This window comes from Oratosquilla oratoria, chromosome 9 (assembly GCF_046742065.1).
Source record: "Oratosquilla oratoria isolate Oo_2021 chromosome 9, ASM4674206v1, whole genome shotgun sequence".
NCBI lineage: Eukaryota > Metazoa > Arthropoda > Malacostraca > Stomatopoda > Squillidae > Oratosquilla > Oratosquilla oratoria.
In genome coordinates this window covers 49,594,979-49,617,555 of record NC_134785.1, presented here as the reverse complement: position 1 = coordinate 49,617,555, position 22,577 = coordinate 49,594,979, and the positions used below count along the sequence as shown (strand labels likewise).

The 22,577-nt window shown below is 41.7% G+C and overlaps 1 protein-coding gene across 5 annotated transcripts in view; it reads right to left on the bottom strand.

Moving 5' to 3' along the window:
- The window catches only part of Nrx-1 (Neurexin 1), a 994,895-nt gene that overhangs the window by 18,458 nt on the left and 953,860 nt on the right, over nt 1-22,577 (bottom strand). For 2 of the 5 annotated variants that reach the window (XM_076190372.1, XM_076190375.1), the window contains 11 exons: nt 22,224-22,367; nt 21,654-21,871; nt 20,090-20,243; nt 17,844-18,097; nt 14,595-14,766; nt 13,597-13,839; nt 11,357-11,518; nt 8,941-9,060; nt 7,091-7,269; nt 5,852-6,023; nt 4,371-4,430 (listed from right to left, as the gene is read on the bottom strand). In XM_076190372.1, the coding sequence (XP_076046487.1) occupies nt 4,371-4,430; nt 5,852-6,023; nt 7,091-7,269; nt 8,941-9,060; nt 11,357-11,518; nt 13,597-13,839; nt 14,595-14,766; nt 17,844-18,097; nt 20,090-20,243; nt 21,654-21,871; nt 22,224-22,367 (1,878 nt within the window). The remainder of the gene's footprint in view (nt 1-4,370; nt 4,431-5,851; nt 6,024-7,090; nt 7,270-8,940; nt 9,061-11,356; nt 11,519-13,596; nt 13,840-14,594; nt 14,767-17,843; nt 18,098-20,089; nt 20,244-21,653; nt 21,872-22,223; nt 22,368-22,577) is intronic. The other 3 variants (XM_076190373.1, XM_076190377.1, XM_076190376.1) reach the window with 3 other exon arrangements.

Sequence of the window (22,577 nt, the reverse complement as noted above, 5' to 3'; positions counted from 1 at the left end):
TTGTTGTAACATTCACTCTTTTCTAACTTACCTGATTTTCCTAGTATGTCATTTGCTACCATTTGTAAGCTTAGTTTTATCTTCAGAAGTTGATTTCTTTCTTTAGAATATTGTCCCACTCTATATACTTCCGTTTCTTTTTCTACCTCTTGGTCATCGTCTTGTACTTTTAGAATTGTTTTTGCTATTTCTTTTTCTGTTTTTTTCTCTCAAGTGCCTAACCAGACCATGTTTGACCTTTAATCCATATACTACAATACACTTTTTTCTATCCACTGCATCTTTGACTCAATTTACTTTTTCTTTGATTACTTGAATAATTCTGTCCTTTGCATTTTCCTGTATTTGTTGTACTATTTCTTTAAAAGGTATCTCTTAATTTTCTCTATTTTCATTCCATTTCTTAATCTGCAAATTTTCCTCATCTAAGTTTTCTTCAGTCCTTTCAGGCATTGCCTGTATTTTGTGATTTACCACTTTTTTTTTTAATTCTCAATATTGGTAGTACCATTGTTTTTCATCTTTTCGACCTTTGCCACAAGTAACGACGCCCTGGCTGTGTGGGTTAGGGTGTCATTACTTGCAGCGAAGGTTGAGGGGATGGCAGTTCGAATCCTGCCACTGGCAAAGTTGAACCAAGGGCATGGTTAATTAAATTCCACGCTACAAAGTCCTCTGTAAGGGGCACCATCCTAGCCTTCCAAAAGGAGGGAGTTTGTGATGTTAAACCACATCATCATCATCATTTTCACATTTAACCTCAATTAGTTCTTTTTTTAATTCACTTAGCTCTTTACTTATTTCAAAATTCTTTTTCAGTAGTTCACAAACCCCTCTATTTACTTCGAAATAGTCTTTCCTTAAATTTAACAATCTCTTTCCTTAATTCCATGAATTCTTTTTCCCACTAGTTTCTATTAAAACTCATCTCCCTTTGCATGTCTATGATTCAGTTCAAATTTCTTCTTTTGTACTTACATTTAGTTTCAGTATAGTGCCTCCAGAGGGCTCTGCGTTTGTGTCAACATTCAATTCAAACTCGTCGCCGTTTTCTCTTGATCCGCCTTGGTTCCCTTGTATTTTCTCATGATAGACACCTTTAACATTGCACAGAGATCATTTTGGGCACAAGTGCTCCCTGTCCCAGTCAATACAACCCAGGCCTCTCGCTTTCCTTGTACTATCAAAATTTTTTGTCTTATTCGACAACCTACGGAACTCTAGTTGACAGCTGTTGACAGTTCGGTGGTTTGTTTGTGTGTCTGTGTGTGTGTGTGTGTGCACAAGTATGATTGCACACACATTCTGTCACAACCCTTACACAGGTCTGTTACTTTACCAACAATGTTTGTCACTTCACAAGATCCCTTAACTTACAGAGAGACAAACAGGCAGGTGGATAGGAGGGCTGGTGGACATATGTACAGATGAACGGACAGATACTCTGCCTCTTATCCTAAACCGCACGGTGGTGGAGAACTAACTGTTGGAGTCTGCTGGTATTTCTTTTTTGGGTTCTAATGGGGCTGTTCCCAAGGAAGAAAAATACTTTTATCATATACATATATATGTATATATATATATATATATATATATATATATATATATATATATATATATATATATATATATATATATATATATATATATATATATATATATATATGTACATACACATATGTATATACATATACATCTACATATATATATATATACATATATATATATATATATATATATATATATATATATATATATATCCACACAAAATCCAGGTGCTGAGAGGAAAAGAAGATACTGAGATGGATCGACAGACACGCTAAACCATCGCCATTCGCTTTGTGCAGACTACGGCATGCGCGGCAGTGCACGAGGTCATGCAAACCGAGGGGAAGTGGGGAAAGGAAAGAGGAGAAGGGACGGGAAGAAAGGAAGGAAAGGGAGGGGAGAGAGGAAAGAGCATGGCAGAGAAGGAAGAGGGAAGAGAAGGGAAATGGTGAATGGGATAGAAGTAAGAATGGGAAGTAATTCCTGAAGAGGAAGTGTGTGGGTGAGGAAGGGGGGAGGAAGAAGAAGAGGATGAGTGGAAGAGTAAAAAGAGGTGGAAGTGGTCATGGAAGATGAAGTGGAACAGTCAAGATAATAATGGGGAGAGGAACACATAGAAGAGGAGCAGCAGCAAAAGCTGGAGCAGAAACCATATAATTAGTTGAGGTGGAAAATGACTATGAGAGGTAAAGGGGGAAATGAGTCATCTCATGGGGATGAAACAAAATAGGAATTAGGGCTTTGTGTGGGAGATGAGTTGATGGAGGAATTAAGAGAGATGAGTGTAGGAGAAGACATGAATGAAAAGAAATGAAGATATGAAATCTAGATTAGCAGAAGTATACTGGAGTGTGAAAAATGGAAAACAGAGATGCAGAAACTGATCATTGTGCTAGTTTGAGATGTGTTAACAAAAATGGATAACATGAAGAATGAAACGAAACAATACTGGATAAAATAAACAAAAAATAAATTCTGTATGTACACAGACAACAAGAAGCTTCAAAAGCTTTGAGGCTTAGCATAAACTTGACTTAACAACAAATAATTAATGACACAATACTATCATTTGAATAGGAACACTTTACATAATGAATTCATGTAAACAAAAAAATTTCATGCATTCATATTCAAGCTTATAATTATCTCTGTAAACATACAACCATGTACATGTATCCAAATATATATACACACACACACAATCACATACAGTTAATATGATTTACACAATAGATGCATTCCTGGAGGTATTGTGTAATATGATTTCTGCACAATATGAAGTTAATTTTCAATAAAATGATTTCAGTAAGATATTGATAGACTGCATTTCTGAAACTTTGTAAGCAAGAATGATTGAATTTCTTTACTGAAAAGATGGATTTCAACACAAAATTTGAGGTGAGGTGATGAGGTACATGATTGTGGCACGAGAGTGCAATAGAGACTCTAGGTGAGGCAGCAAAAATAAATGATATAGCAGTTTTTCTGAAGTGGTTCATTGAGTGACATCTGGTGGCTGCTGTACAAAAGTGAGTCACTTGAGAGATTTGGGATAAATTTGTTTGCCTTTAATTTGACTGTGAAGTCTATGTTAAAAAAATTACCTCATATTTTAGATTTATGTAATAATGCAAAATCATGTAAAACATGAGTTTTACATGCACACACACACATGGACCAATGACGGGCACCTGCAAGATGGACATCAGAGAAGAGCACCTCCCTACTGCTCATCTTCAAAATCAGATACCCTCATCTTCATTTGGAGCACATACTTCATGCTATTTGCAAGCAGACTACATATGCACTTTCATATATTCATACATACATGACTGTACATGCACATGTACAAAATTACATTGGAATTGAAGGATGGTAACCTGATACTAAAAATGATACAAATTGTGCAAGAAATATGGAGGAAAAGAATGAAGGAAAAGGAATGTAAATTATCTAGTTCAGAGGAAATGACTGAAAAAAAAGGAAAATAATGTGGGATGAGGAAAAGGGGCAGAGTGTGAGAGGTAGAATGAGAGGGAGAAATGGGAGGCAGAAAGGAGAATGAAAGATAAAAAGAAAATTATAATAGGGAGATAAAGGATGGGAAAAGACAGTTGCAAGAGACAAGAAAAAAGGGTGGGGAACAGTTTTGACTGGAAGAAGATATAGTTCTTAAGGTAGTAAGGAACAGCAGTGAGAAGAATGGAGGGAAAGAATGGCTCAGACTGAGGGAATGGATGGTAGAGGAAGGGAGGTGTTTTTGGAAAGGTGAATCTGAGGGGAAATGAGGGTATTGAAATGGAAGAGGATCTAAGAATGGTTCAGGATAGATTTGTTAGAGGACAAGTGAAGTGGATTTGGGGCAGACGGTGATGAGGAAGGTGTTTAGGAGAGGAGAGGATGGTTGTGCTGGGTAGAGGGGAACGGTAGAGGGGCTAATTACATGGTGTTGAAACATTGGCATCGTGCTGTCTTAAGGGAAACTCCAAACTCGAACTTCTCATCTGAAATACATTGAAGCACTGAAGGGTCGACATACCCCTTCTTCACAAAATTCCATGACCATCAAAATTCTTAAAGACTTTTTTTTATTATTTTCAGAAATTCAAGAACGAGTTTCCTCTTTGTCAGGCACGCATGTGCTGGGCCCTTAAGGTGCATTTGTGTATATACACATATACTGTATATCTATGTGGGAGAGAAGTATGCACATACATATACATATATGTATATATACATGAGAGGTTACTGGGCACACTCTTAAATCCAAAATGTCAGTCCCCTCTTTTGTGGATGGAAAAAGGACCGAAATATCTTCTCACCATGCCAGATCCTTGACCTGAGTTTCTTGAAAACTTTGATGTCAGAAAGGTCAACAATCTCTGCAAGGAAACGAGGTCAGGGAGCTGTAGTAGCAGTTTGTGGTTAAATACAGTTTTTGCTGTATTTTACTGTATTTTTCTGACCCCCTCCAAGAACCAATTTTTGGTTTTGAAAATGGGTCTTCATGTTCTTTCTTCTGGTTGTGGTTTTTGGGTTTTTGGTTTGTTGGGCTTCAGGAAAAAAGGAGTCTTGGGTTCTTGGTGGGTTGGAGGGAAAGGGTAGAAGGGTGGCTGAGGTTGTGGGTCGTATATCTGCTGTACTTGGAGATCAGGTGAGATCTTTTATTATACAAGAGACGGAAAAATTTTCATGTTTTGGATTTCTGGGCCTTCCGGCAAACCATGAATCACTGGAAACAGTCTTTGTCTCCTTGTTGCAAGAGGTCCACCTTGCAATCTTGCAAGGCATTCTTTAATGTATAAATGCATAGGAATCACAAAATGTGATGAAACCGAAGAGAGGCGTGAGTCACAGTAGGAGAATAAACACATATCAGTTAAGAAAGCACTGGTTCAGATGATGTTGATGTACGGGGTAGGGGTGTTGGGGGAAAATAGGGAGAGAGAGAGAGGACACATGAAGGTCCTCTTATGTCATCTGAAGGGATGTGGAGGGACGAGGGTGAAGGAGTTGAAGCCTGGGTGGTTTGGTAGGTGGATGGTTGGGTAGCCTGGCATGAGTTCATACCCAGAAGAACTGGGCTGACCACTTGCCCAGACACTGAGTGGATGGGGAGTTCAAGTTGGTTCCTTGGTGATGAGTCAAGTGTTGAGCCACATCTTTGTCGTATTCCATGTTTGCAGTACTATAGCTACATCTTTTGGTAATCTATACAATCTATCACATTAGATAAACTAGTTTGTCTCCTTTTTCACTTTTGACTTACTGTTATGGTGTATCTGCTAAGAATGTGAATAGTTGTAAGAGACAAGGAGCATTAGTCAAAATTGACAAAATTTGTAAACTATTCTGTAAATATCTATATGCTATGTCAGTGTTACTGTGGGACGTCTCATTCATTATCAACTGCAAGTTTTTCACAACTGAAAAAACCTGAGAACAAGTTATCTAAGCATAAATGAAGAGAGAAAAGCTAAATATAAAAAAAAATCTTATCCTAGATAATGCATTTATGAATTAAGCCTGAGTCTATACAAAAATGCAAAGGAAATCACTTATATCAACATACTATCAATCTAGATAAAATGAATACTATGCCATTTTTCTCTATGACACCTCAACCTGACTAGTTCATGGAATGCCTGCAGTCCTTTGGCATATAACTTCACTAAAAGTACTTTAATCTAATCTTCCTTCTCTTCTTCCTCCTCCATCTCTTTTTTATATTTCTCTCATTTCCTTCCTTCTTCACCTCCTCCTCCTCCTCTTTTTCTGATCAACCTTCCTAGCAAGTACACACCTTTGGGGTTCTTGGAGTGAATGTCATAGTCGTCTAGCTGGATGGTCGCATTGGGTCCTGATCTGATGAAGCGAACGACGTGATAGAGGCCATCGTTGATCTTGGCTTTGAGTTCACCCAGAGGATGGTCTTCCGTGCCCATGTTGTAGACCATCACCATGTTTCCTTCCACCTGGTAGGCAGATTAGTCATTATTTCATCTTTCCTAAGTGTATTCAGGGTTCATGTGAACTTTGCATTGCCATTTTGCATAACATTTGGGATTCAAAACTCACATGACACCAGACTTTGTACATATACGAATGCAAATTTGATTATTCATTATTAAATAAATCTAAATACATTTATTATCTATAATTAAATCATCTTTGCTAAGCATATTCAGGGTTCATGTGCCCTTTGCATCACCATTTTGCAAAACATTTGGGATTCTAAACTCACATGACACCATAAGTACATATGCGAATGCAAATTTTGGTCAAGTGAGCAACAAAAGTTGTCATGATGTCATTAGGTGTGGTCATATCATAGTGACATTTGCTCTTGTAACTCTTAAACATAAATGGCTTGACAAGAGGCACAAAGAGTAAAATGGTATTTATAGATGCACTTGGGAATATAGAATGCCAAAGCATGTAGCATAGCTAATTTGAATATATATGTCTGTATATAGATATCTTTAATTCATGGGTCTGTATACAATATTTGCCATATTCTTCAACAAAAATTTGGGGGTTGAGAATTCATTCAGTGTTAAGAATAATCAATACTGTGAAGTAACCTTACATAAAAGAGGCAATTCAAATAATAATGTTTCAGTCAGTATAGATTATCTTATGGTAACATCTGGCAGTGCTGACAAAAGACGACCAGAGAAAAAAAAAAAAAAAAAAATGGAATAAGATATACTAAAATGTTTACAAATGAAAAAAGTGAAGTGTAATGGAATGTATCTGTGTACTGGCAGGACTTACAAAAAAGCTACAGTAAAAAAAAAAAAAAAAAAAAAAAAAAAATTATATAAATATATATATATATATATATATATATATATATATATATATATATATATATATATACACACATGTATATGAAAATAAATGGTAGATGAATAAGATAAAGTGAAATGAAATGTCAGCAAATGGTAAAACATGAAATATAGTCAAATATGTCTGTGTGAACTTTATCTCTTCTCTTTGAGCGCGTGTGTGTACATGGTGACGGATGAAACGAACGTACGATTTCGAGTTCCATGTAGTCGTTGGAGTTCGCCGAGTCGAGTCGAAGAATGACAGCGTCATCCTGCGTCGTCATGAAGCCCAGAGCCAGGAGGTCCCGGTGCGCGTCCGGCCAACGACCCTCCGGATATTCGAAGGTTACCACCCCAGATCCGGGTCCGAATTCGTACGCGGTGGATTCTGGGAGAGGGGCGAGGGGGTCCAAGAGAGTTAAATGGGGTCCAAAAGGGTCGAGTGTGAGATGGAAATGGTGAGGAATCCCGAAGAGTTTGAAAGTTATTTTCATCGATGTCAGATGCAAAGGATTCTAGAAGCTTTGTGAATTTTAGATGACAAATATCAAACCATTCTAGAAACTTTATAGATATTAGATATAAAGGTTAAATGTACTGAGATGGGGACGATGCAGAGTCTAGGGGAGTTTGTTGTGAAGAGTTTGAAGGTTCTTTTCATCGATGTCAGATGCAAAGACTGAGGGGTCACAAAGGATTCTAGAGGCTTTGTGAATTTTAGATGATAGAGAAATATCACAGGATTCTAGAGACTTTATAGATATTAGATATGAAGACTAAATGTACTGAGATGGGATTCTGCGGAGTCTAGACGAGTTTGTTGTGAATTGGTTTAATGAAATGTTGATGATGCAGGGCCTACAAGAATTCTGGGGGTCTAGTAAGGTTAGATGGGTATTTCTTAGGAATGAAGAGACTGTGACGTCACCGGAAAGGTGGATGGAGTAAACTCGAGGGGAAGACCGAGAATGAGGTGGATGGAAGGGTAAAAAGGGGCATTAGGTATAAGATGAATGTCTGTCAAGCAAGGAAGAGAGCAGGCGAGATATAAATGTGTGTGGAGAGTGGCTGTGAGTGGATGAGAAATTAACGCTGCCCGAAGGCATTTCTTCTTGTCTGTTTTGCAATTTCTCAAGTGGAAGTGGGCAAGGGGTGGGGGGGAAGAGGATGCTGTGTAATGAAGCAGTGGGGGTTAACCAGTTTCGGCCGTCAGGCTCTATCGTGGAGGTGCTGTGTCTTCTTGCACTGCCTCTGACCCGCAAAGTGGGCGAGGACATGGATGGTCCTTTATCCACTAGGAGCTAAGCTGGATGGGTGTGGGATGGATGAAGGTTGGATGTAGTATGCTTTAATCCTCCCTTCCCCACCTTGTTTAGGCATTATCACATTGGGGTATTTTTCCTCTGACCGTTGGAACAGTTTTACAGTGCGTAACCTTCGGGAAGGAATTTGATATGCTGGAGAAAGTAATTTTCCTCTAGCATATCAAATAATATTCTATGTATTTTTGTTAAGAAAACAATATAATTTGATATATTGATTTCACGGCGAAAAAAGGATTGGAGAAGGTCGGTACCGTCAATGAACTGAAGGTTGGAGGAAAATAGCTCAATGTGATAACCCCTTTAGGGGAAACGGGCATTCTGGAATATGTATGTATTATTATGAACATTATTTAATATCAGCATGTACTCACATGAATAGATAAATTAATAAATAAACAAATAGATAATTGTTTTAAGGGGATGATATGAAATCTTACAGGATCACCTGAAAGTAAAGACAACAAATTTCACAAAAATCGTCGACTTTCGTCCGTTGGCATGACAATTTTATCCGTCGATATATTATCGACGAGTTTTCTCGTCGTGCGAAGATTAACTACAAGGAAGAAGGAAACTAGGTACTTAACCTACATAATACAAGTGGTATAATGAGTTTGTGTATTATGATAAAACATGTAGGAACCGTGACATACAGAGAGGCAAGGTACATCTTGGCACAAAACGAAAAGAAAACCAAGTTATTTGGGAAGACGACAAGATGGACCGACACGCACCGTCAGCACAGGTTGGCCCGGTATATGACGTCATGTCGCAGTTGCAAGAGTAAGAATTCCACTGCTGGACGCAGGTCCCCCCGTTCGCGCATGCGTCGTCTCTGCACTTCGTTCTGGGACCTGGTGGAGGGAAGGGGAGGCCGTTGCTCGGGTGAGTATAGCCGGGCAGAAGGGGGGAAGGCGACATGGTTGGGGGGCTAGTGTAGGTTGTTGAGTATTCTTAGATGTCAGTACTCAAGGTAAATAATAGCTACTTTTACCTATGGTGGTCAGTATCAGTAGGTGTCTACTGACCAATTGTATAACACTGAATGGTGGGGAGCTTTAAGTCAACATTGAATCATATTATTTTTGTAGTATAATTCACATAACTATACTGTAAGGGGTACACAACACAACCTTCACAAATATGTGTAGGCTAACAACAAAGCTATAGCATATGTCTTGTATTGAACATTGCAGAATTAACACTTTGTAATCGATACTACTTGGTAATTAAATCTAAAACAATTATTTGAGCTAATAATCTCTAATGGGACAGTTTCTGAGCTTCTACTATGTAACAGACATATATCACCCCTTGTTTTGAAAGGGAAAACAACAGTTTCCGAATAAAGCTTGGCAGTTTCGCAAAAGATGAGGAAAATACTGGTTACTTTTAACAACAAACTAAACAAATAACACAAATATTCACAAATCTATTCTCACTAACACCAAAATGTCGACGTCGTTAATAACGGACATCACTAACGGTCGAGACAAGTAACGGACACTGGTTAACTGTCATGTTGGTAATGGTAAAGAAGAAAATGGTGAGGATTGAGATGGAGGTGGATCTGGTCTAGTGATGATGATGGGGAAAGTGGTGATGGTGATAATTATGGCTGTGATGGTGACATTGTTGTTGCTGGGTGTGGTGTTAGTTCTGATGACTTGCATGTTGACGATAATGAATAAAATCGTATGGCGTTCAGTCATTATCACATTGGACTATTTTCCCCCCCGACTGTTGGAGAAAATTTGCAGTCCGCAGCTTTTGTAAAGAAATCTGATATGCAGGATGAAAACAAATTTCCACCAGCATATCAAATGACATTCTATGTTAAATTTCGAGGAAACAAAATAGTGTGCTATAGTGATTTGACGGTGGAAAAAATTCTGGAGGTGGGCAGTACTGTCGATTAATTGGAGATTGGAGAAAAATTAGCCCAGTGTGATAACATGTTTTGCCAGAATTAAGCCTGTAAAGGAGTTACCGTAAAGAGATTTAAAGAGACGACATTAATCCTCTTCAGCTCAAAGGGATTAGGTAACCCTATCACTAACGATACCACTAGGTCAACGTTTCCCAACCTAATCCGACCATAGCACCCGCTGTTGTCATGTCTAAGCAGTCCAGCACCCCAGTCTTCTTATTAGAAGGATAAAAGAAAGTGAAGTGTACTGCTTGATGACTTATTTTCTTGATTCCTTAGAATTTAAACAAATCAACAATATTGTTTGTAGAAGAAATAAGAACACCCTAGAAAAATAAAATAGCAAGGAAAAAGTAAAATATGCACAACTGGGTAATCAATGATACATATATCAATGTGATTTTTGTGTGCATCACTTCCCAGCACCCCCTATAATTGATTTCAGCACCCCAGGTTGGAGAACGCTGCACTTGAGGAAGTCTCTGACATCTTTGTCACATCGATACCCTTTTCTAGATTTTAGTCTGGCTAATATCAATTTTTAACGGATTTTTGGATCACCTAAAGAATTGTCACCCCAGAACGTCCACCTGAAGAACTATCACCCCAGGATAGCCCACCTGAAGAATCGTCACCCAATCTAGGTTAGGTAAGGTTAGGTATGGTTACGTGAGATGAGGTTAGGTTAGGTTACGTAAGATTAGGTGAGGTTAGGTTAGGTTAAGCTAAGTTAGGTTAAGTCAGTTTAGGAATCGTCACCCTAGGATATCCCAACCCGAAGAACTGTCACCCCAGAATATCCCACCTGAAGAATGATCACCCTATCGAAGTCTGGGGTGACAATTCTTCCAAGGGCTTTTTCCCCCTTATAAGGGAGGTAGCCAAATCAAAGATACGCAGCCACACCCACCCATACCATTCCCATCTACCACCAGTTTCAGATTACTTAGTCCAGCTGACGAGGAACTACCTGAGGAAGGGATCCAGTAAGCGAGGAACTACCTGACGAAGGGATTCGAGGACGAGGAGCTACCTGAAGAAAGGGTCGAAGGTCGAGGAACTACCTGAAGAAGGCGTCGAAGGTCGAGGAACTACCTGACGAAGGGATCCGAGGACGAGGAACTACCTGACGAAGGGATCCGAGGACGAGGAACCACCTGACGATGGGATCCGAGGAGGAGGAACTACCTGACTTAGGGATCCGAGGACGACGAACTTACCGTCGCAGCCGGCGATGACCATGGTGGATCGGTCGAGGACGTCCTTGCCCGCCGGGTCCGGGGACTCCCCGTTGAGGTCCAGGGAGGCGATGCAGCCCTCGAAGCCCGTGCGGGAGTTGATGTGCCGGGGCAGGTCTCCGTACATGTCCGGTCGAACTCCGCCTGCGGGAGGAAAGACATATCCGGGTGAGGTACTGCTGGTCTACCCGTGGGAGGGGGAGGGCGAAGGAGAAAAGGCGAGGGAAATGAGGAGAGAAGGAGGAGGGGGAGTAGGAAGAAGAGGAGGAGGCAGAGAAGGAAGAAGGAGAGGAGGGGGGAAGAGGTAGAGAAGGAAGAAGAGGAAAGGAGAGGAAGAGGCGGAGGTAGAGAAGGAAGAAGGAGAGGAAAGGGAAGAGGGGGAGGAAGGGGAAAGAGGTGGAGTAGGAAGACGAGGAGGAGGGAGAAGAGGAAGAGGAGAAGGTGGAGAAGGAAGAGGAGAAGGCTTCACAGTACAGAAAAACGACCCGAGTCAAAAGAGCGATGTTGAGGCTGCCAGCCAAAGTATGTCCATAAATTCTAAAAAAAAAAAAAAAAAAAAAAAAAAAAAAAAAAAAAAAAAAAAAAAAAAAAAAAAAAAAAAAAAAAAAAAAAAAAAAAAAAAAAAAAAAAAAAAAAAAAAAAAAAAAAAGAAAGAAGAAAGAAAATAGAGAGAGAGAGAGAGTTCTTTTTTTAGAGAGAGGCACAATAAACTCAGAACAAAAGTGTTTTCTTGGACTTCGAAGAAACGTTCGCATAAGCTCTTGGAAGACGTTTGTTCAAAGCAAGAGAACGTTTCTGATCAAATGCTGTTCTCCTAAAGAACTTACGAATATGTATACACACGCACGCGCGCACGCACAATCACACACACACACACACATATATATATATATATACATAAATATATATACATATATGCAAAAATATCACAAAACCACGTGATCCAATAAATTGCTGAATAACCACAAAGGAAACCGGAAAAGAAGCTAAAATTCGCAAGCGCTTTCGTGATATTTCACATCTGGGTATTTCTTTGAAGATGTGAAATATCACGAAAGCTCTTAGAAATTTTAGTTTATTTTCTGGTTTCCTTTATGGTTATTCAGCAATATATATATATATATATATATATATATATATATATATATATACATATATATACATATATATATGTATATATATATATATATACATATATATACATATACATAGTTTTAACATTAAACGTATGCAAAACAACTTGCGCTTTCAACAAGAGAAGCCTTTTGAAACGTGTGCAAGGTATGAAAGAACTCTAGCTAACGTTTGTAGTGATCAGGGTCTTTCGAAACGTTTGTGTATTTGAGAGTAAAGCTCTGAATCAACGTTCGAGTCCATTGCAACGTTTGTGAATAATCAGGACAAGAAACGTTTGCCTCGTCAGGAGAGGCTGAACGTCGCGCCCTTCCTCCTCCTCCTCCTCCTCTTCCCTTCTGAAGTGGAGAGGACTCGAGCGGATTATACTGCAGGAGAAACCCTTGTCCTCCACACCGAGGAGGAGGAGGAGGAAGAGAAAGAGGAGGAATATGACGACAAATAGAAGGAACAGGGTGAGGGGAACAGGAGGTGCAGAAGAAAGAAAAGCAGTAGGAGGAAGAAAAGGAGTATGACGAGGAGGATGAGGATGAGGAGGAAGAAAAGGTGAAGGAGGAGCAGGAGGAAGAAGAGGAGGAGGAAGAAGAGGAGGAGGAGGAAGAAGAGGAGGGGGAAGAAGAGGAGGAGGAGGAGAAAGAGGAGGAGGAGGAGTCTATTGGTGCAGCTGTGCGATGTAGTGTAGTAATAAAAATGTGGTCACGAGCGGAGTTCGGGCTAAGAGGATCACTGCTCGATCTCCAAACGTCACCATTGCCTCGGGGACTCCAATACACACCACCTCTCTCCCTCTCTCTCTCACTCACTCACTCACTCTCTCTCTCTCTCTCTGATTGCAGGATTCTGTTGGTGTCGGTGTTGGTCTGATGTTAATGGTGTCCTCTGATGAGACAAATGTTCTGTTGCCAGGCATGTGTTGGCAGGATATGTTGGGCAATGGGGAGAGAGGGAGGGGGAGAGAGAGAGAGAGAGAGAGAGAGAGAGACATCTTGGGTTCAGCCCGGAAACCGAATGCCTGTCCCCAGGAACCCCCAAGTCCATAAGAGACCCGACGAAACGTGACACTTCTCGACCGAGAGAGTTCGACTCACCGAGGTACAGGTTCCCGTGAAGATCGAGGTTCTCGGTGGATCCCGCGTTCGTGACGGTGGCGAGTCGGTCGTCGACCATCAGGGTGTGTTGTTTGGGCGACGGTCGTCCCACGGTCACCGCGTGCCAGCGGTTGTCGTTCAAGGTCGACTTGTTGTTGTCGCGCATGCGCACTGGGCCGCTCCCGAGGTTGAAGACGAGGTTGACGTGGCCGTTGATCAGTTCGATGGCGATGAAGTCGTGGACTGTTGGAGGAAAAGGTCTCAGTGACAGATCGAGGGGCATTCGACGACTAAGGTAATGAAGGGAGAATTCGACGACTATGGTAATACAAGGAGTATTCGACCAGTGGATTGTAGAAGAGGGGGGGGGGGAAGGGGCGACGACCCCGGACATTCAAATGAGGAGGAGCATCCAATAAGATCGTTTGGGGGAAAACAATTAGTAAATTTGATTGATTTCTATTCAAATCGAAGAAAGTGTTTATTTTATGTTTCATCGGAGTTTACATATTCAAACTATCTTCCTTTCCCATAATATTTCTCAGTAGTAGGTCTTGTACTTGAACCTTTATGTTTTCAACTAGTGTAGTATTATGACGTGCATTCAATGGGCAAGATTATTCGATGAGTGAGTCATTTGAAAAAATATTTAACGACTATGGCAATACAAGGTGTATTCAACAACTAAGGTAATATCAACCAGGTGCATTCAGCGGATGAAGATTATATAACAAAAAAAAAATCCCCCTTCTCCCCTACTACTAGGACCACCACTACAGTAAACCTTCGATATAACGGATCTCGATATACCGGATATCGGATATAACGGACAAAAAATCTGACCGGACGAACCCTCGTTATAACGGATTTTCGTCCGTTATAGCGAGGGATCCTCGGTTATAACGGATCTTGGAATATAACGATAGACCCCTGTCCCCATATCGTCCGTTATATCGAGAGTTTACTGTACTACTATTCGTACTCTGGGCGCCACCCACCTTTCCCCGGGTTATACATGATGAGCCCCGAGGGTTGAAGGGTTTTGAACTGGAAGTAGATGTTCGTGGAGGAGTAGGCCTTCAGCTGCGGCAGGGACACGTAGGAGGCCGCAGACTTGAAGGTCACAGGGTGATGGACCACCTGGGAGGTCTTGCCGAACTTGGCTGTCACCTGTGGGAGAGCAGAAGGATACAGAGAGTGAGCACAGGGGGAGGTTCTCCTGTTGAGGACTCGCTGTCATACGCTCACTCACCATGTCCAAGTCCATGAAATGTCTGAGTTATTCAGTGGGTTATCCTGTAGTCGTGGCCGGATTCTTTGGGGAGATAGAGAGAGAGAGAAAGAGAGAGAAAGAGAGAGAAAGAAAGAGAAAGAGAGAGTCATTCAGTGGGTCATCCTGTAGTCGTGGTGGGATTCTTTAGAGAGAGAGAGAGAGAGGGAGAGAGAAAGAGACAGTCATTCAGTGGGTCATCCTGTGGTCGTGGCCGGTTTCTCTGGGGCCGCTGATCCCCAGCAAACAGGAGAGATGAGGTGATCAATATTTTGGTAGACGGATTAACGTTTTTCGCAACATTTCGAGCTCCACGGGGTCGAAAAAATCATATATCGACAGGAAAACTGAGATCAACGTATTTTCAATATAACACTCCCCCCCCCACCCGTAGCTATTGATGAAAACAATCTTCTCTTCTTTTTTTGCAAGAACTCGTCTACTGTGATGTCGAGGGTCATTTCCCTCCGCCAGCGGCAGATCGCATGGCATCGCCCTTTGCCAAAGGAGGTCAATTACCTCGCCACGCGAAGATTCCTTTGTAGCCTCCCCCCCTACCCCCTACCCCCTCCTCCAGGCTCGTGTTGCAGCGTTACCTCATCACTCTTGCAACATTCCAATGGCGCTTTTCAATATTGACTCCTCCTCCTCCTCCTCCTCTTCTGTCTCTTCCTCCTCTTTTTTCCTCTGTCGTAACAATACACTGATTAAAGTGTCCTTCCCTGTCTCTCCCTCTCTCTGTCTCTCGCCGTCAGCACTGCACCATCGTGAACTTGCAACCTTTCACGTGTTACAGACTTCGAAGGGTTCCTCGAAGTGAGATGGCCTCTTCCTCGTGGCACTTTCAGCCCGAGTGCCAGAGTGCCAACCTCGAGACGCAGGAGACGGGCACCAGGTTCCCCAGATGAAGCCACCATACGGAAGACACAGGATCTTCCATCAGAGGTTCTTTACTGGGGTTCTGTGATCCTCAACTGGAGTTCTTTGGAGTTCTATGGGACTTCAGGAATAGCCAAGGGTTCTTGTAGATTAAAAAAAAAAAAAAAAAAAAAAAAATCTCCTTTCTATAGTCCATCGACTCTAACTTGAGCCTCTTGGCGTGGACCGGGGAAACCCCAATTGTTGACACATCTAGCGGTGACTTGCGCATGGCGACCTGTCTCACTGTTAGTCTGTGCTTTATTTCTTTATGAAATATATCTACATATTCATAATACGACTGCATGGTGTCAGGAATGGCTTGGGTTTTGAGGGAAAGACAATACTCTGTAAACTTTCCATTTCACTTGGGACATGTCACGAACCACGTGACCAAGTGAAATATAAATTTTACAACACCGGGCAACGCCAAAGGGCTCAAGTTAGATTCGATAGAGTATACCACCTCTGTACCTCCATCTCTTCGGCGCGATAGCGTCTCCGAAGATAGAAGCGCTGGTTATCGCTGAGGAGATCCGAGGCAAAGACCAGTGACAACTGGTGGATGCGACAACTCCACAGAATCTCTTCAAAGAGGGACAAAGGGGGTTAAATTTGTGGCCGTTGTCGGTTTCCGAAGGGCAGCGGGTCTTCAAGACCCAAGGCAACGGATTGAGTGATTGAGATGGAATGCTGGAATCGACTTTGGTTGTGCAGAACATCATCAACTGTGTGTCAACCTGTTCAATTAATAAATTGTTCACCCCCAGTGAGTCTCCTTAAATATTTTATTCTGGCCGACGGCAGTCGATTTTATTCAGCTAAAAAAGAGCAACGGGGAGCAGCATCGAGACCCGCGACCTCCAGGTAATCGGCAACGGTTTCCTTTCCTTCCCAACTGTACCTTCCTCCAAGGACCAATGACGGGCACCTGCTTGGGGTGACCCTGCAAGATGGACATTTTCAAAACCCGCCCACCTCCAAAAGGAGGTGCAGCCTTGAGGGGCTGACACTTGGTCTCTGGAGTGGACCCAAGGTCTCTCTCTCTCTCTCTCTCTCTCTCTCTCTCTTTCTCCCTCTCCCTCTTTCCCCATCAACTTCAACTGTATTTCTTAACAGCTTTTCGTAGATGGACATTTGATCCCCTCTTTCTGCAACTTTGAGCCGATGGCATAAAAACTGTCCCATATTGACGCAACACAGAAAACGGAACGAAGTTCCTGCCCAAAGAGATCCGTGGGAGGGTCCCAGGATCGTTGCCGGCCACTGCGGGGATGCGGATGTTCCACTTAGTGAAACTTAAGTGAACAATTATGGTTATTATTCTCTTTATGATTAACATCATTATCATTACTGTTATAATTATTATCATCATTATTATTATTATTAATATTATTATTATTGTTGTTATTAATATTATGGTTATTATAATTTTCATTGTTTTATATATAGATATATATATATATATATATATATATATATATATATATCAACCACAATTAGTTTAATTCTAAGCCATCAGCGTCGAGGATCTTGAGAAGGCATCCGTGCAGAAATTGATACGTGATACATATAAGGACTCGAACCTCCGCTAGCACGTAACAAGTGACAGTGGCACACATATATATATATATATATATATATATATGTATATGTATATATATATATATATATATATATACACATGTATATATACATATATATATACATATGTATATATACATATATATGTATATATATATATATATATATATACATATGTATATATATATATGTATATATACATATATATATATATATATATATATATATATATATATATATATAACCACAATTCATTTGAAATTTAAGACATCAACGTCGAGTAACTCGAGGAGGCATACATGCAGGAATTGATACGTGGTACAGCTAAAGACTCGAACCGACGCTAGCACGTAACAAGTGATAGTGACACACACACACACACACACACACACACACACATGTATATATATAATATGTATAATATATATATATATATATATACATATATACTTTTTTTTTTTTTTTTAATACCAACCTCCATGTTCTCGATGTGTCCCGTCCTGGCCATCTCGAAGAGATGAGCCCCGTTGAGGATGAGGTTCTGCATTTGGCCGATGAAGGGCGGGTTGTAGGCGAGGACCTCCGCCTGGGGACCGCCCCCGTACGTGTTCCTCCAGATGCTGTTCGAACTCCCGGAGGAGCTCGAGAACTTGAAGGTCGTGTTGTCCGGGATGAAGGCCACGAAGACGTGGCGGTACTCCAGGATGCTGTGCCGGCCCATCGTGTGTGCTGGAAAGGAGGGAGCGCGATCCGGTAGTTAGCCAACGGTAAGAAGGGAGAGAGAGAGAGGGAAAGAGAGGGGGGAGAGACAGAAGGAAAGAGGGAGAGAGAGGGATGGAGAGAGAAAAGAGAGAGAGAATGAATGAGAGATAGAGAGAGAGAAAGATAAAGAAGAAGAGAGAGGAGGAGAGGAAGAGACAGAAAAAGAGAGAAAAGAAGAGAGAGATAGAGAGAAAGAGAAAGAAGAAGGAAGAGGAGGAGAGAGAGGAAGAGACAGAAGAAGTGAGAGAAGAAGAGAGAGATAGAGAGAAAGAGAAAGAAGAAGGAAGAGGAGGAGAGAGAGGAAGAGACAGAAGAAGTGAGAGAAGAAGAGAGGAAGAGAGAGAGAGAGATAGAGAGACTGAGAAACGAAAGAAAAGAAAAGAAAAAATAGCAACAACACAAATCTTCCGTAAGAAGAATCACCGAATAATCGATGATATAATTAATTATATTAACAATTCTGCTTCATCATTGACCGGAATATCAATATGACTCCAAATGATACAATATTTCCAATTTGAGCGCGTGAGCCCTCTACCAGCTCGAAATTATGTAAAGATTTCTCACACTAATTGCACAAAACTACACTCGCAATTCTGAAATTGCATCTTTTACTATCTCAGCCACACAAGAGCTCTCTTTTACTATCTCAGCCACACAAAAGCTCTCTTTCTCCTACAAAGAGCGTGCAGAGAGAACCTCTTGGTAAGCCTTAACAAGCTTCTAGAACGTGTTATAACATGTGTGAGGTCAAACAAGGGCGCCTGTCAGTTGACTATGTGAGACGGTCTATGGTAACTACAGAGAGAGAGAGAGAGAGAGAGAAAGGGCAGTCCAAAATCTCATTGGACGTGGCCAAGGAAGTCCAATTTATTCTTTTAAGTGAGATAAAAAAAAAAAAGCCGATTTGATCATTTCTGTACTTTTGTAATCGCCGTGTGATCAAACAGGACGCGTTGATATCCAAAATGATGTCATGTACATGCAATCCTGACATCAACGACCTGATATGTGACGTCACTAGTATGACGTTACTATACTTCTTCCATTATCTGGTGACCCATAGGATGTGGCCGGCAAAACCAGCAGCGTTGCTACGTCTAAACTATCTCCAATGAAAACGGTGGAGAGACCGTTTTCTCTATATTTCCATGTATGACCGGTATAATTAAAGAGACTGCAAGCGGCCCGAAGACCCGCACTCAACTTCTCTATGTAATTATTACCCCCCAACCCCAACCCCACGGAAATTCCCAGGTCGGGAGCCGGGGCAACGTCGCCTGACCTGAGATGACACATCGCTTAACAAGTCTCTTCTTTTCTTTACATATATAACAATTACTCATATCACCTGCCATTTGATGAAAAAATCAATATGATTTAGAATATTCCATGTTAACATACTTGGGGTAGTGGACAGCTTCCGGTATATGCTGAATGTTTTGATTCAGGACGTGACAACGCGGCAGACAACACCTTGTGGGTCACGAGATAATGGAAATAGTCTAGAATAGCGTCACTCATTCCTTTGAGTGCGTGGAGTCCATCTTAAATGCATAAAACTGGCCGGCGACAGGCAGAAGAAAATATTGCGAAAATGTTCACCTCAATGACAGTCTTTAAAACACTGGTTCTGGCTGCCACCAGACGATTTTATTCAGCTAAGTGGACTGGGTGGACTCGAGTGGAGGAGGAGATGGACTTCGAGGACTAAGTAGAAACTGACAGATTGCGAAAGTACGGCTGACAGATGCTGACAGACACGGCTACGCAGTGAAGGCAATGTACATTAGCAGCAAGCACCCTGGTCCCGTCTACAGTAGGGCCTACAACTCCACAGGACTAATCTGCCTTAAGTGCGAGCTTAGCGGGCGTCTACTCCTCGAGGAGGAGGAGGAGGTGGAGGGATGGTGTTTGTGTGTGTCTCTACCGAACTCGAACTCGTCTCCTGGTCATTACCTTCTGCGTCATCGATCCATCGGTAGTTGTGTTGCCAGTACGTACCTAGCTGAGGAGACTCGTTGTCTACTCTTAAGGTCAGCTGGATGGCCCGACGGCTGAAGCGGACTGTGTGCCACTGGTCGTCGTTCAGGCCGTGGCCCGCGTGGACCACCTGAAGGAGGGGGGTAGGGAGGGGGGGCGAGAAGAATGGCCCGTGAGTGATTATACATATACATAGTTACATATATACACACATACATGCATGCGTGCATGTACACTTATATACATATACACATACATGCATGCATACATATACACTTTTATACATACATACTCACATATATACATACATACATAAATGCATACAATACATCCATACATGCATGAATACATACATACATACATACATACATGCATACACAGACTCACATGCACACACATGCATACATACATACATACACACACACACACACACACACACACACACACACACACACACACACACAGTCATAAATAAATGCATACACACGCATGTACACACACACACATACACACACACACACACAAACACGCACACACACACACAAACACGCACACACACGCGCGCGCGTACACACACACAGTCACAAATACACCCACACACGTACACACACGCACACACATACACGTACATCCACCCACACACCTACACACCTCTTAAGTGATTGACAAACGCAGCGACAAGCGCAAATTAGCGTCTGCGGTTGGAAGTTGGATATCTGGAGAGGAGAGGTAAAAAAGGGGAACAACGATTGGGCAAACTTTGACATTTTGCCATTCTTGCCATCGCCGCTGCCGCCGCCGACGGAATGAGAAGTGGCAGCGGGGAGGGAGGGAGGGGAGGGGACGGCGGGGATGGGGGATGGGGGAGGGGGGAAGGAGTGAGGAGGGTAGGACGCTCAGGGAGCGAGGATGAGGGTGAGAGTGAGGTTGAGGAATAGGTGTACTGATAGTATCATCATCATCATTATTACTGTTACTATTATTATCAATATTATTATTATTATGAATATCATTATTGTGAATATTATCATCATCAATATTATTATCATTATTAAATATCATTATTAAATATTATCATCATTATTATTATTACAATTAATACGATCATTGTTATTATTATTATTACTATTTTCATCATCATTATTATTTCGATTATCATTATCCTTACTCTCATCATTATCATTTCTAGTAGTAATAACAGAGGCAAATATAGTAATAGTAGCAGTAGTAGTTGTAGTAGTAGTGGTAGTAGGAGGAGGTGGAGGAGGAGGTGGATTACGTGGAAGATGAGGACAAAGAAGAACAGGAAGAGGAGAAGAAGGAGGAGGAAGAGGAGGAGGAAGAGGAGGAGGAGGAAGAGGATGATGATGATGAGGAGGAGGAGGAGGAGGAGGAGGAGGGGAGGATCACGTGGAAGATGAGGACGAAGAGGAACAGGAAGAGGAGAAGGAGGAGGATGAAGAGGAGGAGGAAGAAGGAGGAAGAAGAGGAGGAGGAGGAGGAGGAGGAACAAAACGAAGAAGAGCTGCTGTGCCCTCACCTTGTCCCGATCTCCGAGTTTGACGGTGAGTCTGACCCTGCCGGAGTGGAGGGCGAGCTCGAGCTTGTCGGAGGACATGGCGGTGGTGGTGGCGAGGAGGAGCCCCGAGGGTCGAGACGTCTTGAAGCGGAGGGAGATGTCTTCGGCCTGCGTCCGCGACTCCTCGCCCATCGACATCCGGAGGTACTGCATCCCGTCGAAGCTCAGCGTCGAGGCCTCTGCAGGAGGGAGGGAGGGAGGGAGGGACGAGGGTTACCTGCTTCGAGGACGACCTATTTTTTTAGTTTTGGATGGGTCGATTTTCTTTTTTTTTAAGTTTTGGGTAGTGTTTTTTTTTTTAGTTTTGGATTTTTTTCTTTAGTTTTTGGATATTTTTTTTTTAGCTTTGGATTTTTTTGGATAGGCTTTTTTTTAGATTTTTTTTTCTTAAGTTTTCGATTTGCGTAAACCGAAATGATATTTTTACAAACACGACCCAGACAAATATAACCAAAAAATAATATACAAATAAAATAAGATCTATAGAGGACAAGTACGACCTGGCATCTCGACCTCGACCTGGAGGCTCACCTTTGCCGCAAGTGGGACCCACGAAGGAGGTGTGCGCGCAGTCGCAGATGAATCGGCCCCAGCCCTGGGAGCACGACCCTCCGTGCATGCACGGCGTAGAGGTGCAGCTCCCCCCGTCGCTGTGACACCACGTTACGATCGACCCTGGACAGAGGGGAGGAGGAGGAGGAGGAGACGTTATTGTTGTTACTTATCATTATCGTTATCTTTACCACTAGTTATCATCATTGTTATTATTAGTATTTATTATCATTGTTATCATTATCTTTTTCATTATTATTATTATCACCATTATCATTATTATTATTATATCAATATTCACAGTTATTATTATTATCATTACTATTAATGGAT